Source organism: Lagenorhynchus albirostris, chromosome 6 (genome assembly GCF_949774975.1).
Source record: "Lagenorhynchus albirostris chromosome 6, mLagAlb1.1, whole genome shotgun sequence".
NCBI classification, from domain to species: domain Eukaryota; kingdom Metazoa; phylum Chordata; class Mammalia; order Artiodactyla; family Delphinidae; genus Lagenorhynchus; species Lagenorhynchus albirostris.
In genome coordinates, this window is record NC_083100.1 from 16,445,534 (window position 1) to 16,462,502 (window position 16,969).

Sequence of the window (16,969 nt, forward strand, 5' to 3'; positions counted from 1 at the left end):
TCGGGGCGTCTTCAAACGTCCGGAGAAATTCACCGAGTCACGTCGGGGGCCGGGCCCCGGGCCGCCTGCTGCGTTGCGGTCTCTGCGCAGCGCTCAGTTGGCTGCGCCCGCGTCCGGGGCATCAGGGGACAAACCAGGGCCCAGTGCTGCCTGGGCCCCCAGGAGGCCCACAGTGACACCCGCAGCACCTCGGCGGGGGCGGCTGCGCGGATTTCTGCGGGTCCTGTCGCTCACCACCGTCTCCTGGGCCGGCGAGAGCTGTCCGGACCAGCGCAGGGGAGCCACGGGAGCGCAGGGCGGCAGCAACCGCTCCGGGCAGCCCCCGAGCTCGGGTTTGCGGCAGGTCCCGGCACTTCCACTTCAGCTCTTCGCCTCTACTCCCCGGGCCCCGAACTTGCTAGGCCCGGTTCCAGGGACTCCCCACGGGGAACACACAGTTGGCTCCCGGCAGCCAAGGCCATCTCGGGGCGCCTTGCCGGGGTGGGGAGTCCTGTCCCGGGGCCGGGGAGGTGGAAGCGCCTTTCCCTCCACGGCTGAGCGCGGAGATGGGGCCTGAGGGGGCTTCTCCGTTGCTAGAAAGTCTTTCGTTCAGTCTCTGGAGACAGGCCGAGGGCTGCACTCGACGTTGGCGACTGATTAGGTACCGCTCTCCAGGCAGCTGGGAGCCTGGGAAAAAAGCAGTAATCAAGCCACAGAACTCTCCCCAAAGAGCATTTCATATGTAGATGCACCACAAAGACACAAAATGGGGCCAGGAGCCAGGTAGCAGAGAGAGGCCGCGGCCGCGCGCAGGAGTGAACGTGTAGCCTGAGTCGGGGCGCGCGGGAGGCGAACACTTCGACCCTCAGAAAAAGAGCAACAGCAAAGAGGCAGGTCAACTTGATACTTTTTTTATTGCAATAAAAGAGCATTTTCCTCCATCTCAAACCGCCCGAGGCGTAAGATTGGGTTCCCACCCTTTCCTCGGACTTCCCCCAACCAATTCAGAGTCTTTCGAAGCTCCTTCCGCCGTCCAGGGGCTGGACCGCTGAGATGCGACCAGGGGACCCGCTGCTTCACTCCAGCAGGGGAGGGACGCGGCAGAACTCGCCCCCTTAATCCCGGGGAGACCAAGCGCCCAGCCGAGCCGAGTGGGCGGGGCATAGGGGCGGGCTCTGCTCATCGGGGGCGGAGCAAGGCAACCCCTTCTGCGCTACTATTGGCTGCAAGCCCCGGACTGGCGGGTGCACGTCACGGGCCGGGCCCACCCCCTTGGCAATGTCTTCAGCCTGCTGCACTCCTAACTTAAGCATTTATTCCACTGGGATAGAAGCGGCAGGAGCAGCGTTAGCACCGGCGAACCATGGCTGGGATTTTTTATTTCCTCCTCTTTTCGTTTCTGTTTGGGATTTGCGACGCTGTCACCGGTTCCAGGGTGTATCCCGCGAATGAAGGTAAGAACGGGGCGGCCTTTCTGCGGTCTGGGACAGAGAGGCGAAGATCGGCGGGTGAATGGTCCCCGGGAGCGCGAGGCCGGAGGGTGCAGGGGGATCCCGGCGCGAGCGGTCGCCTTGACTCCGGAGAAAGGGGTCTGGAGCGACGGGAACCGCGAAGGGAAGGCGGGGAGCGGCCGGGCAGCCTGCCTCGGGGCGGTGACCCGTGCGTGTGGCGAGGTTGCCCAAGTTTGTAGCGAAAGGACAAAGTTTATCGGCATCCACCGGCGAGGGCAGCCCGAGGTGCCCCGAGGGGATGCATGGGAGACAACGCCAAGAAAACAAATAAATAAATAAATTTTGTGGACCTACTCCTACCGCCACTTACCCACTCAGCCCAGGTCGAGGGGGAACGGAAACCTGGAGGTCCCTGAGGGTATGGTGGTGCTCTCGGGTTCTTGCGAAAGCTTTGCGAGCTCTGGTTTCTGCAAAGTTTCCCGAGCCCTGCGCTTCCCGGGACCTGGCTGCCGGGCCTCCGCCGCGCAGCGGTCGTGGCGCCGCTCGCCGGTCGCCGGTGACCTGATTTGATTGTAGCACCCGGCGTCAGATACCTTTCTCCCAGCCGGGCCCCCGTGCCGTCGGGGTGCGATTGCTGGCCTAGGGGACACCAAGCTCCTCATGTCACCCCGCAGACCTTGGGAAACCGCTGGCAAGCTGAACGTACTCGAGTTTTAGCTTTTTGCCCCTACAACTGTACACCGGGTTAGTTTGAAGGGAACGTGCCGGACCAACTGGATCAGTGTAGGTGCTCAGTTTTATGTGCGTCTGTTTGGACATGCTGGAGGGCTGTGTGTGTGTGTGTGTGTGTGTGTGTGTGTGTGTGTGTGTGTGTGTGTGTCTGTGTCGGGGAGGTGGGGGTTTATCATTTAGTTTCTGATGATCTCAGAGAAAGGCGAGTTGCGTGTGCGTGTGGGTATGCGCGCGCGCGCGCGCGCATATGGGTGTCTGTGGGTGCGCGGGTGTCCGCGTCGACGCGGACAATTGTGTGCCTGTGCTCGAGTGCCCCGATTGTGTGCGCTTATGTTCCGGCGATGCTCGCGCTCGAGCCTGCGCGCAACTGGCTCGCCGACTCCTTCACCTCCCCACCCTCCCCCATCCATCCATCCATCCATCCATCCATCCGACTGTCCATCTCTCCAGGATCCGTGCATCCATTCCCGTACAATCTATCATTTTCCCTGTTCCGAAGGAGGGAGCCAAAAACCAACTTAGCCTTGGCTGGGCGGGCGGTGCCAAGAGCTCGCCGGACGCAACCTCCCAGAGATTCACACACCTGCCGGCAGACAAGGCTTGGGAGGAAAGAGGCGCTCTGTCACCCTTTCGATCTCCTCTCTCCTACCGACGTGGGCCATCTCGGTCCCTGCTGCCCCTCGGTCCCTGGGGTCGTTCCTCTGAGCGGTATCGTGGATCCCGCGTTCTCCTGACTACTTCGCACTCTTGTTAGGACGTCCCCCAAGACCTCTCTGCAGCAAACGCAGAGATTTTTTCCTTTTTTCCCCTTGTTTTTTCTTTGGGGAGCAAAACTTGGGAGCCCTAGACAAAAAAGGCGGTGATGGAGCTGTAGGCTGATGTAGAAAGGAGGGGGGTCAACCCCTCTCCGACCCCTCCTCCCCCTTAAAAATTAATTCATTTTGTTGTTTTTTTATTCCCATCACGTTTTCTTTTCTCCCTTTTACCCTCCCTTTCTACTCCCTTCCTTTTTTTGTAAATTGGGTCTTATTGTTCCCTTTGTGTCCCTAATCCACCTTACATAAATCCAAATGGATGTAGCGGGCTTTTCTCTAGAGACCAAGAGGAGAGAAGGGGGGGTGCGCAACTCCGGGCGGGAGCGACCCAGGGAAGGCTCTACATTTTAAAATAATTAACAGAACCTAGGAATTCAGGTTTCTCGGGAAAATCAGGAGAAAGAGGCTCATTTTTAACTACTTTGACGTCGGGGTGAAATGAGAGGAGAGGTAGGCAGAATTCAGGGGCCGGGGGGCGATACTGAGAGTTGGGGTGCGCACGAGCAAGGGTGAAGGTTTCCCATTTCCCACCCCTCCCCCAGCCTGAAGAGCCAGCCTCCCTGATCAAATTAATAACCCAGTGGTTCCTTTGAGATGGGCCTTTCGACCCCCAGGCCTGCAGATCTCGGTGGGAAAGACAATGTGGAGAGTTTAGGAATTCATTGCGTCGTTTTCAATGTTCTCGGTGCCTAGGACTGTTCCAGCGTGGGCGGGGTGCGACCGTCGTATAGCCGCCCTCCCGGTCCCCCCAAGCTGGGATGCATACTCTTAGGTGTAGCACAAGCATACTAAATCTATTAGGCAGTCCTCCATAACTAAAATTTAAACCAGTGATTTCCTCTTGGGGGAAGGAGTCTCCGATTGTCTTCAAAAAGGCCAAATAGAATACTTAAGTGTATTTGCATTCTAATTCCACACGTCTGCCATTTCCCCCTTCTGAAACTTTGATATTTAAAAAAGCAGCGATACCACATCCAGGGCCTATTTATTTGGTGGTGGAGGAAAAAAAAAAATGGTAGGGGAGAGAGCCTTTTCATGACCCTTTTGAGTACTCTCTGATAGAATTCACTTGTGGCTCTGTCACCATGATGATGAGTTATGCGGTCATCTGAAACTTGCAAAAACAAATAACTCTAGTAGATACCAGACAGAGATGAATGCAGATTTTGCTTGGGAGTGTAACTGCCCTACATAGATATATTTATTTTTTGAATTGTACTTGAGATTCTCAATTCATCCTTTTTAGAAAAAGAATCAACTGAGTCCTGGGATGGAATTTTAAATGCTAAGCAAGTTAAATAAATAAGAACCTGCAGATTTAAAGAGGGGAGAAGATCGAGTGAGTAATGATTATTTACATAAGTGAGACCGGGTTTAGGTTTTGATCAGAGTTGGATATGCACACCCTCGGCACATATGGAAACGCTCAGGCAAATGGTTTTTTGTAGTATTGGCTTTTTGCAATTGGAAATTAATCTATTTTTCTTTGGTTTTTTGCAGTTACTTTACTGGATTCCAGATCTGTTCAGGGAGAACTTGGGTGGATAGCAAGCCCTCTGGAAGGAGGGGTAAGTTCCGAATTGCTCTCTGATCCACAGGGTAAAAAGGAGTGATTAGCAACTTTCTGAGAGTCCTAATGGCGTGATTCTTGTTGATTGTGGCCGGGGGTCAGATTTCCGCCATGGCCTATGAAGTGAATTACGCTTTGTTGGAGAAATCCTATACTCCCTTTGGATAGCTCTGTCATGGAAGAACTGGAATCCAAAAGGGGTTTCCAAACTAGGAGATTGGTGGAGGCATTGCCTTAGATGCCTATTTAAGACTAAAACACCAACAAGAAATACGATCTGGGGACCAAATTCGTATTTATGCCTATTGCTGTGATAGCTGTGAAGTCCTGACAGGGTTAATTTTAGAGCAATTGTTCTATTTCCAGAGGAGGAAAATGAATAAATAAAAATACCAGGGAGAGAACATTTCTAATTGTACCAGGAGCAGGTTTAGTTCTGTGTGTGAGCAGCGGGGGGCTCTGTAACTTGCTATGACAATCTTAAATCAGCTGCTTTTCACTTGCGCGCTGAGAGAAAGCCTTACAAACTTGTACCAAGGGCAACATCTATGCAGAAAAAAAAAAAAGCCCCAAGTTTGGCATTGTTGTTACTAAATATGAAAGTTAAAGTATTTGGAATCTTGGATCTTTGGGGACTGGGGAGGCTGGATTATAGAGTATGAGAGAGCATCGCTGTTCATTTCTTCTTGAATTTGCCATGAGAATAGAATTAGGTCAATAGCCACATTCTCCTACCCCATCCTCCCCCCTTAATAATAGGTCAGAATGAATCAGCTTTGGAAAGAAATCAGTACAATGTGTAACTCTGGCATCTGCCAAACTGAAACTCTCAAATCCTTTAAAAATTAAGCATATCATCCTACCTTTACTTGATAGTCTACGACTGAGCCATTTGATTAAAAGCGGTGGGGGTGAAAGATTAGGAGTCTTTATCAGGCAAAAATTGTAATGCCAGCACCCAGTACGGCGCTCCACACCTGGCCATTGAATAAACAATAAAGGATTGAAAAAAAATAAAGATTCACAGAAACTGTTATAGAAGATGGGCTTCAAAAATAAGACAAGGCAAGAATGGAAAATTTTAGGCTTTTTCCAAAGCAAGTCTTGTCATCCATTTGAAATAAAATGGAGATTGTCCTGCCTTCCTGTTTTTCTGCCTGAACTTGACTGAAGTTGGTTGGGTCTCTGCTGAAAAATTCTAGTCTGCCCTCAAAACCATTTTTTTTTAAAGGGAGGGAGAATGATTGGCAGGTCTCTGGCAGTGTAGACAGGCTGTATTCACCGCTGATTGCAGGCAATTGCCCTCATCCTTTGAATGCGAAGAAAGGTACAGCTTTATCTTGTGAGAGTCAGACTCTTGTTAATCCTATACCCTGGAAAGGTCATTGATTCAAGGAGGCTTTCCCATGCTATACCAGAGGTATTGCTCTGTAGGCCGAATGTATTAGAACTGCTGGCAAAACTGAGGATGGAAGGTATCAGTACTTGCATTAAAAAAATTAATGAGCCTTATTTTTCTTACTGGCTGTTCCCAAGTTTGAAGAGAGGATACGTCTAGTATGATTTTGGACCTGACTTGTTACACTAAATATACATGTGACCTATTGAAAAGCAAGGAGTAACACATTTTCAAGTACAGTTCATGGTCTATCTAGTTTCTGGGAAGCTTTTATTGCAACTTAATATGCTACAGACATCTCCCTCCCCCCACCCCAGCTCCCAGAGAACTGTTGAAAGAGCACCTGGTCACTTTTTCTAGACACAAAACTTCTTTTGGTTGTCTCCATGCCCCTTAAAAAAAAAAAAAAAATACTGTACATAGCTGACTGTACACAACCCAGAACCTTTTATGGGCAGAATGTGGACTTCTGAATATAGAATGTATTCCTTCCCTTTCCTTAAATACCATGTGTGTAATGTTTTAAATATTGTTAGGAAACATAAAAAATGAAATTTTATTTGTGTATAATAGAATTAGTCCTTCCAAACTACATAGTAGCCATTGAGAAATTATGTGCCAAATTATAAAGTTTAATTAATTTCTAGATTTTGTAATAAAGAAGACTTTTTGGGGCCTAGAATGAAGGGGTAAATTGGATATCTAACAAGTAGGGGGTGGATTGGCTTTAAAAAAGTCTTTCTGAGTATACAAGCATATTTGAATCTTTGGATTATTCTGAAATCTCTACTTATTGTTAGAACAGTTCACATCTTTCTTGGCTGGAAATTTGAGATTAGAATTTTGACGAATAATGACATTTATTTGTTTGTTGTTGTTGTTATTTTTAAAAAGAAAAAGAAACCTTATGTGACAATACCACCAGGTCAAAAATGAATAGTAGTCACTGTTCTTTCATTTTGCCATCAGAACAGCTAAGCAGAACATGAAAATAATGGAAAGTGATGGTTTCTGATGGCAACATTGTAGCAAAAACCTAATTTCTTTTCAGTGTTCATTTAAAGGAGTATACTGAGTTTCTGACACTGATTGTAAAATGCAAAACTAAGGGGAGATTTGTCCTTGTTCTGCTGAATTGATCAATGTGTTTAGACAATTAAGTTCGGGCTGGAAAATTCGAATTAGACCTGAATTATGTGTATGAACTGTGGAGATATCCCTATGTGCTTTCATTTACATTGATAAATGTGTTTTTCCATATTTCCTTTGTTCTGAGATGAGAAGCATGCTGAGTAGGTTTTTTTGAAGGTGGGGATCTATTTTTGGATTTACATGAATTTCCCCCAAATCAGTAAATTACTGGTGATTTATTGCTTAGTGGATAAAAAGAAATTTTAATCACCACAGGGCACTTAACTCTCCCAGTTCTAAAACTTTCATAATGGTGGCAGATGAAAGGGATATGGAATTTTATGCATTATGACCCTTCACATAGTAACATTTCCATCCATTAATAGTTTTCCAATGCACAGATGGGAAACCTGTTAAAAGATATGTTATGATTCTATGTACTTCATTGGCTTGAATGGAGCTTTAAGTATAGCTATTACAGAATACAAATTTTTTTTAAACTATCTTTCTTCTTCTAATTATATTCATGTGTTAGATACTTAAGCTGATTTATACCAGATCTATATAAAGGAATTACTGTAGATATTAACGAAGAATTGGAGACTGTCTATCAGTCTGGTAGGAGCCCCAAATTATCTTGCTGCTTTTAGGATTATTTTAAAAGCCACAGCGAGAAGGAAACTACAACGCTAGTCACAGTGAATTTTGCTGAACTCAGATTATCCCACCATGAGAGTCTCTATGTTAGGAAGTAGATTGAAAGAAAACCCTACTATCCTTCTTTAATTTTCTTGGGCTTTGACTCATACCACTTACTGTTTTATTCTCAATATCCACAGTCTATTTAGAAGCAATCCACGTGTGCATTCGTGTTTACTTTGTTTTAAAAATAAGAACAGTATACAAACTTTTTGACTGAATACATGTTCTTGAAAAGTGTTCTACCATTATAAATGACAGTGTATTTGAGAAATCTAACCATAAAGTTTACTCTCTGTCTTCCCAGGATTACCAAAACCAAAATGGTGAGATTTTCTTTACCCCTTTAAAGAGTAGTGACATCGCCAAAAAAAAAAAAAAAAAATAGACATTTTTTTTTTTTAGGTATTAGAGAGCAGAGTTCTGACAGGAGCACCACTGATTGACTGATAACTGTCTTCCTTTGGCAGACTCTGCACTTCCTGCTCTTATTTGCAGGTCTCTGCTCAGTTGTTGAGACAATACACATACTAGTTTTTTCATTTATGAGTAAGTTTGAACTGTTGTCACTTGAACTTGTAGCAGTTGTAATAGGTGAATTTGAGGTTGTTAGACCACCACGAACGAGGAACTGCTGAGAACTCAAAAGCAATCAATCCAGCAAAGCCTCTGGATCTGAGGCAAAAGAGTGCAAATTAAAATACTTTCCCAATATAATATCACCTTGGTGAGGAATTAGCGCTGGGTAGCTTGCTTTCTTACTGCAACAAAAATCATCACTGTGCTATGAGGGTAAAATAGAACTGATAAATCAGGGTATGATGAAATGTTTGTAATCGATGCATTTCCTTTGGATCTTTGCAGTGGGAGGAAGTGAGTATTATGGATGAAAAAAATACGCCAATCCGAACCTACCAAGTGTGCAACGTGATGGAGCCCAGCCAGAATAATTGGCTGCGAACTGATTGGATCACCCGAGAAGGGGCTCAGAGGGTGTACATTGAGATCAAGTTCACCTTGAGGGACTGCAACAGTCTTCCGGGTGTCATGGGCACTTGCAAGGAGACGTTTAACCTGTACTACTATGAATCAGACAACGACAAGGAGCGTTTTATCCGAGAGAGCCAGTTTGCCAAAATTGACACCATCGCCGCCGACGAGAGCTTCACCCAAGTGGACATTGGCGACCGGATCATGAAGCTGAACACGGAAATCCGGGATGTAGGGCCATTGAGCAAAAAGGGGTTCTACCTGGCGTTTCAGGATGTAGGGGCCTGCATCGCCTTGGTTTCGGTCCGAGTGTTCTACAAGAAGTGTCCGCTCACCGTTCGCAATCTGGCTCAGTTTCCAGACACCATCACAGGGGCCGATACGTCTTCCCTGGTGGAAGTTCGAGGCTCCTGTGTCAACAACTCAGAAGAGAAGGATGTGCCAAAAATGTACTGCGGGGCAGATGGTGAATGGCTGGTACCCATTGGCAACTGCCTATGCCATGCCGGGCATGAAGAGCGGAATGGAGAATGCCAAGGTAAGGAGAGCCATCTTGTACTTTTCATTAGGGCTGAGTGCACATAATTAAATCAGAGATGAGACTAAATGGAGTAAAGCCAGTAATTAGCAGCCCCTGTGGGATGTGGTGGGACAGAGGGGTCTAATGAGTAAGTGCTACAGCTCCAGGTGGCAAAGCTAAGACGATTCTAATACTGACAAAATAAATGATGCTGCTGTAATCAGCAGAAGGCCAAACACATTTGCTAACAGGCACTTAGATCTGAACCGGCTTGATGTGCCCTCTGAAATGTAAATGAACAAGCTGAAGAAAGGCCTTGATTGATCCTTGCTTAAAGAGGGCCGACACATTTTTGAACCATGGTTCTCCTGTCCGTAAACATCTCTCCTCGTGTGGATGTGTACATGAATGATTTAAAGGTGGAATTAGGATTTGTTGTTCCAGTTTCCTCCTGCTGATTAAAATTGAGCTGTGCGAGGAAAGTCCAGTTTTTCCTGCCTTGTGGACCAGTGTAGACATGGCCTAGCAAAGTGGAGTGGCAAGGTTTCAAGTGCCTTATGTTCCACTGAGCACCCATTGATAGGGTTTCCAAGTGAAATGAATCTTGATGAAAGACCTCTTGATTTCCCTGAGGAGGTGATAAATAGCTAGGAAGAGTCTTCTTATTCGATCTGTGGTCAGAGGCAATAGTAAATTGTAATCCATTTTGATTATTGAGTTTCTGAAGAAATCCAGATTTTTTTATCATGTTAATTACTATTTATCATATTACTAAGGTGACTTTTTTTTTTCCTCTCACCTAAAGTCCTGTGTCTGCAATTCCCTCTTCCCTTATTTCGCCTTTCTGGGGAGTTTGCAAACTTGTCTTCTTTATAGCAGCTTTGTGTTTGAGGAAGGACTGGGAGTAATCCATACTTATATGGATTGCTCATGTCATGTGTGGATTAAGGCTTACAAAAAAAGCAGTTATTCCAAGATTTAAATTTTTGCTTGGTATTTATTTTCAGTGGTTATTAATAGTCTGCTGCTGCCAGTCTTATTATGGTTACTACTAAAGCGTGTAACTCTTGGTCCCATCTCTGGAACAGATCAGATTAATCTTTTCTCAGGGTAATTGTTGAACTGTAGACTGCATTGCCACATGGTTCATCTGATTTGGCGATTAAAGAGCCCGAAATAACTGACTGCCAAACAATTTGTCTGGCATTTCAACCATCTTAATGACAGGGTGGGATTAACTATGGAGCAATCCACTTGACTGATTGGAAATCAACAGTTATAACCTAAAGAAAGTTGCATTTGGGGTAGTTTGGTGTCATAGAGTTTATGCATTTCTCCTTTCAGAGTTCTTAAGTGTCATTCTTGATCTGCTATAGTTATTTCTAGGCATAGCTAACAATGACTGTCTTTTAACTGCATTGAAAAGTAAAACAGAATAAAGGCTGGCAACCTTTTCTGTTGACCTAGAGTCGAAAGGTAAACTTGTGAACTTGAAAATTTAAAGGTTGGAATTTCAAGGGTTTTTTTGTTTTGTTTTGTTTTTACAAAGGTTGATTTCTTGCCATTTTGTTAACTCTTGACTTGGCAACTACTAGCTAAGCTGTACCAAATGGAAACCCTGAAGTAGATTCTGGTATTAACATTAGAAAATACGTGAGTGCATTGTTACTGGCACTGAAATTACAATCATCATAGCGGGAAGAGTGAAATGAATAGGGCAGTGACATTGCATCACATTTTAGAGTAAATTATTCTGCCTTTTTGATTTTTGTAAGACAGGACTTGCACATCTTTACATTTCAAGATTCTTATATATATTTAAACACACACACACACATTGTCTTCCATTTCTTGCTCAAATGTTCATGCTTCTGGCATTAGTACATTTCTCTGTATCTAACGTCATTGATTTCCAATTGTCACAGAGCCCAGTAACTCATACATTGCTGCACAGTGAGACTCCTTGACATTTTTACAACCCAAATGAGAAGGAAAAGAGAAAAAGATGGAGGGGGAAGTGAATGTAAAGGCAATTGAACATGGTAGTGGTTGGCTTTATGGAAATAACCTTGGGAATCCAGTTCATCATCATGTGGTCCATGGAAAGGGTGAGGCTTCATGTTTTAGGTCCAGTCCGTTTCTGAGCAAACTGTTCCTAACACAAGGCGAGATATTTAATGGAAGGGGAAGGTTGATTAAGCTATTTTTGAGAATCTTTGTTCTCTGCACTCTTGCTACCCAGGTATTTCCTTTGCTACTTGTAAAATGATTAAATCTTTCAAGAAGACACTTTTTGCACAAAACCTTGCACTTTGCTTGTATTTAAGACTACCAGGTAAGAATCTCTGATGAATTTAGGGAGGAAGAAAAAACTTGAATGACAACAATTCTAAAATTCCAAATTTGAGTGAGAATTTTTACAGTCTTGTTTACTCAAGACTGTAAACATCTTAAGAGTAATGAAAACGGTTTCCTCCATCTGTGCCATCATTACTGGAGTATCAGGATTATCTAGGAAGAGCAGAAAGAACATCAACACAAGGAAATGTGTCTCAGTTTGGTCACTTAGCTGCAAGACCTTGAGCATTTCTTAAGCCCTCTGAGCCTTGGTTTGTTCATCTATAAAATGGGTTGATAATAATTGTACTTAGCTTAGAGACTTGCTATGAGGACACAGTGATGTAAAATTAGTAAAAATCACCTTTTAGATCATAAAGCATTAATCTGATGTTAATGCTAACATTTCCTTTATCACTCAGCTCTTACCAAGGTCATAGCTGTTGAATTTTAAGGTTGTTGAGTTAAAATGGTAAAAGGGAAGTCCATCTTACAACCGCTCTTAGAAGTCAAGGACAAAGATAGGAAGCATTGCCTTTGCCCTAACAAAGAATAACATTCATTTGAAAATGATATTTGGAGAGTGTCATTTTTTTCCCCTCCCCTACAGGAAAGAGAACTTTCTTCTGAGTGAAAGAAAAGTGATTTGGAAGTGGGACAAGAAAGACCAGGGCGTAAAGGGAGCTTAAGAAAGGATATAAAGGAGAATGGGCAAGTCTTCAGAACTCTGGCTGCAGGTTCCTCCCCAATTGTCTTTTCAATGGGTCTGCTGTGGCAGGACAAATAGAAGAACAGGTGAAAGGTCACCTACTTCCTCATCCATCTTCCTTGGGGTCTGGGAGGTCAGAGTGAAGATTGATTAAGATCTTAAATGTTTGACAAAAGATCCTTGGGCAAAAATGGCCAGGGCGGGTGGGGGCCTGGGGTGTGCTGTTGTTTGCATCTAACCCTGGTCATCGGCTGGAGTCCTCAAGGGACCTTGGGGACAGGACGACACTTCCTCTTGGAGTTCTTACCTCCAAGCAGTACACGCAAATGCAGACGGAGGTGAGTGGCCACGTCAAAAGTGTCAAGAGCGGCAGGGTGATGGCGGGCATTGCCTTCTGAAGCAGCTGCAAGTTCATTCTGCCCTTGAATACCATTTTCTGAAATGATCTGGCTCGGTCTCAGCAGGACAAAAAAGAGTGTAAGCCACTCATTTGTCTTCTCCAGGAGAATGTCTGCCTGGTGTTAGCAGTAGTTTGAACTTGCCTAGTGATTGGGTGCAGCGGATAAGTAACTGTGCTAGTTAGTAGGAAAAAGGAAACAAAATCCTCCTGAGACATGTCCCCCCCGCCCCCGGGAGGGAATGTTCCAGATGTTTTACAGGGTTGTTTTATTACCTCAGAAATATTAAGCAGGAGGAAGAGAGGAAAAGATTCTTTATTAACTTATTCTTTGCTTAAATAAAGAGCTGAACAATGAAAGGGAAGTCACAGATTTACTCTTTGTGAAAGATTAATAAGCAATATTTTCAGAGAGCATGGATAAAAATAATACTAATGAAAAGAAAACATTCTTATGGAGTCACTTAAGGCCAAATAATGCTAGGTAGGAATTAAACCTTGCTGAAATACATAATTTTGCTGTAAATTGTTTGGGGTCCTCTATATCTAGGACCTATATTATATATCATTACATATATGATACCTTCCTATCAGCGAAAGGTATCTTATTAAAAGCTCTTTTGAGAAAGAACGATACAGAAATGCTTTGATGGCTGTAAAATAGTTCCCATCTGTGCTCTGAAAAGAGGGAGAGGGCTGTGTTTAGACAAAAATTATTACTTTGTTTTCCTAATATATTATAGAAGGACCGTAGGAGAACGCAGTACGGGAAAGGAAGCATTTAAAATATAGTTCAGAGAGATACTGTTATATCCTTTCCACTTCTGAAATTTTTCTTCTACCTTTGAATCATGTCTTTAAGAATCAATTGCTCAAGTCACATGGCTGCTTTTATCTCTGGCTTTGAAGCATGGCTGTGATCATTGAAAGACACGATTCTTTACATCTGAGAAGAGCAGGGTTTAATTATTGTCCTTTTCCCGTTATACTTTTTTATTTTCCCTTCTACGTGTGACCAGGCTTCTTTTGTGAGTGTGAATCAGGCAATGGTCTCTATTTGGGATTCACCAAAGCACCACGTAGGAATTACCTCAGGGATGTTTAAATACGATATTTAAGATTTGATGATTTATTTTAATCTGACTGAACTTCCTTGTACATTTCAAAAATGAATTAAGACACAATTATTCTGTTAAGACTTGAGTCTTTAGGAGAAAGACAGATTAAATGGCTTTTCAGTTACTACAGCGCGAAACAGAGGTGGTCATGATACATGTTTGACTTTCACATCGTTGAATTTTAATACTTAGGTTTTTGGGGGGCAGTTTTTTTTGCATTTAATTAATGAATTTAACATTACCAAAGAACTGTATGCTTCAGACTCTTACTCCAACTTATTTCTGAGTTTCCACTCTTTATGATTTGGTAGATAATGCAAATATATCTATATTCATGTATTTTAAAAAATTATGGAAATGGAATCATCTTCTTGTCATCTTGTTTTTAAGATGCTTGACTGTTTGTCATGGACATCACTCCATATTAGAGAATGTAACTTTTTTTCATCCTTCATAATTGATAATTAATATTCTGTAGTATGAATAGATCATACTTTAATTTTTTTCCTTGTTGGTTGATAGTTAGGGTGTCTTAGTTTTTCCTGGTAATATTTTTAAGCAAACACTTTAATTTGTAAATCATACGTGTACATTTTTTAAAAATTTGGATTAGCCTTGCTTTGTTATTTTTCTGGCTTTACCTTGGACAAGTGAATTTAGTAAAACTTCTTGACTATGAGCATGGATATGGAGGAGGTCAGTCTAGGATAACCAGACAAGTAACACCACTGACAATTAAGGAACACAGTGGAGTCTCATTAAATGTTCATTGAATGAATGAATAAATAAATGCATACGGTATTGTGGCCTGTTTCATATTAAACATTTATTTGGTGGAGTAGTGTTTCATGGAGTCAACATGCTATATCAGAATCTTTGCATGTGACTCACGTATTATGAGGTCCTTTTTTGTAATTCCTACTTCAGTTGGGTCTTAACTATTTTCAGCATGTTTATGAACCATCTCTATGACCTGAATGTTCAAAAATCTCTGCAGCCCATGAGTTAACATAGTTATTAGCACAAAAGAGCTAAGACCTGCCTTTGAAGTTTGAGACCTGAGTTTAGTTTCTAGGTGTGCTGCTTAACCAGGTGTGCAATCATGGTCACTAACTTAACCTCCCTAACCTCAAGTTTACATCTGCAGATTGCTGACAATGGTATGTTATTATGTATGATACACACATATCAGCATGCATGTACAAAGGGTTTAGCACAGTGCCTAGAATGATTAAGCACTAATGAAGTGGAAAACGTTATTGTTAATTTTATTGTTGTTCGATAGAAATATGGTGACAGTGTGGGCTATTAGGTCATTGTCTGTCCAACAATGGAAACCGGTTTAGGGTTTGAAGTAGATTTTTTTGGCGGGGGTGGGGGGGGAGAGGTGAGGGCAGTGGTGATATTATGCAAGGGTGTAGGGGATGGTATGAAATGGCTGTTCTTATCTGCATTGATCAAATCCTCTGTTCTCCAGCCTACTGCAGTGATTCTCAAAGTGTGTTCCAGCTGGGTTCCCCAAGACCCTTTCATGTGGTCTGCAAGGTCAAAACTTTCATACTGATATGTCATTCGCCTTTTCCCTTCCCTTTTCTCATGAATGGAGTTTTCCAGAGGCTACCTGATACGTGATAGCTCATCTCATCAAATTGAATAGAGAAGCAAGTATGAGAATCCAGCTGTCCTCTGTTAAGCCAGGCGTTTAACGATGTCACTCTTCTCACTAATTTTGTTTTAGAAAATAATGTTTTTCATTAAAACATATTGTGTTAACATGTAATGGGTTTATTATCGATACTTTTAAATAAGTTCCTCTCAGTTTCAATTTCTAATGGTAAATATTGGTAGCTTTAACCCACATAAACAAAAGCACGTTGGCATCCTCAGTTGTTTCTAAGAGTGTGTAAAAGGGCCATGAGACCAAAAAGTTTGAGAACCGCTGCACTGGTCCATCAGCTTTTTGTTTTTCTGGCAGGTACAGAGAGTGTACTTCTGTCTTTAACTTTAAAGTTAAAGTAAAATAAGAAAGCTCTGGAAACTTTCAGAATCTGGGAGATTTAGGTAGCTTAGGAGAATGACATTTATTCAACCCTTTAGATGTTTCTATAAAATTAGGCAACAATTTGTAGCCCTTAGCTTTTTAAAAACGGTTTATCTGTGTCCAATAACATGCCTCAGTGCTCTCTTAAGTTTTACTGTGCTTGTGAGAAGGAATGATTAAAGAAGGCCTCAGCTGGCCCCTGGACCCTGAGAGACTGTATCTTTTTCACTTAGGGCCTAAAACCTTTCTCACTGTGTCCCCTTCCAGCTGGTACCTCTGAGCTATTTTGGGGGGAGGAGAGCAGGTGAGGTCACTGGGTCCCATGATCTGGAGGGTAATTAATAGTCCCATGACTAAATGGACATTTTATGAATATTCAGAGTCTGTTTGGGCTTCTGGGAAAACAATCGGGTTGGTACCGCTGACAACTCCCTTTGGAGACACGGAGCGTTTTCTGCGTGAATGCGGGTCGTCAGCTGTCCGCCTAGGGTTGCTTTTGCCGGCAGCAGATTCCTCATTTGCATATTCTGTATGCGCCCTCATGCAAAACAGCACACCCATTTCCCCCTTTCACAAAGGCTAGAGGGCTTCCTTTGGAAACTCCAGCCAAAATCTCCTTCTGTTTATGCAGAACCCAATGATTTAGACACCATGCAAATTAATTCGGTTTTGATTTGAATGCTTCCAGAGATTGGGGGTGTAGGCGGAGAATTGGGTATTTGCACAGGGCCCTTTTTGTACACAACTCCGCACCCTCCCCGCTCCCCCACGACCCAGTGTGTCTGGTTGTCACTCCCCGGGCCCCTTGCCCCATGCAAAACAACCCACGGTCCCGCTGCTCTTTTTTTTTTTTTCTTTTGAGGTACGCGGGCCTCTCACTGTTGTGGCCTCTCCCGTTGCGGAGCACAGGCTCCGGACGCGCAGGCTCAGCAGCCATGGCTCACGGGCCCAGCCGCTCCGCGGCACGTGGGATCTTCCCGGACCAGGGCACGAACCCGCGTCCCCTGCATCGGCAGGCGGACTCTCAACCACTGCGCCACCAGGGAAGCGCCCGCTGCTCATTTTACTGTGACCTTTGGAA

At 43.9% G+C, this 16,969-nt stretch overlaps 1 protein-coding gene across 2 annotated transcripts in view; it reads left to right on the forward strand.

Annotated features, from left to right (window-relative positions):
* The first annotated feature begins 1,294 nt into the window (after positions 1–1,294).
* Positions 1,295–16,969, forward strand: part of EPHA4 (EPH receptor A4) — a 146,479-nt gene continuing 130,804 nt past the window's right edge. The window contains exons 1-4 of one of the 2 annotated variants that reach the window (XM_060151998.1): positions 1,295–1,433; positions 4,478–4,545; positions 8,641–9,304; positions 15,325–15,540. In XM_060151998.1, coding sequence (XP_060007981.1) covers positions 1,343–1,433; positions 4,478–4,545; positions 8,641–9,304; positions 15,325–15,479 — 978 coding nt within the window. In that variant the 5' untranslated portion in view covers positions 1,295–1,342 and the 3' untranslated portion in view covers positions 15,480–15,540. Of the gene's footprint in view, positions 1,434–4,477; positions 4,546–8,640; positions 9,305–15,324; positions 15,541–16,969 lie in introns of those variants that run through there. The other variant, XM_060151999.1, reaches the window with a different exon arrangement.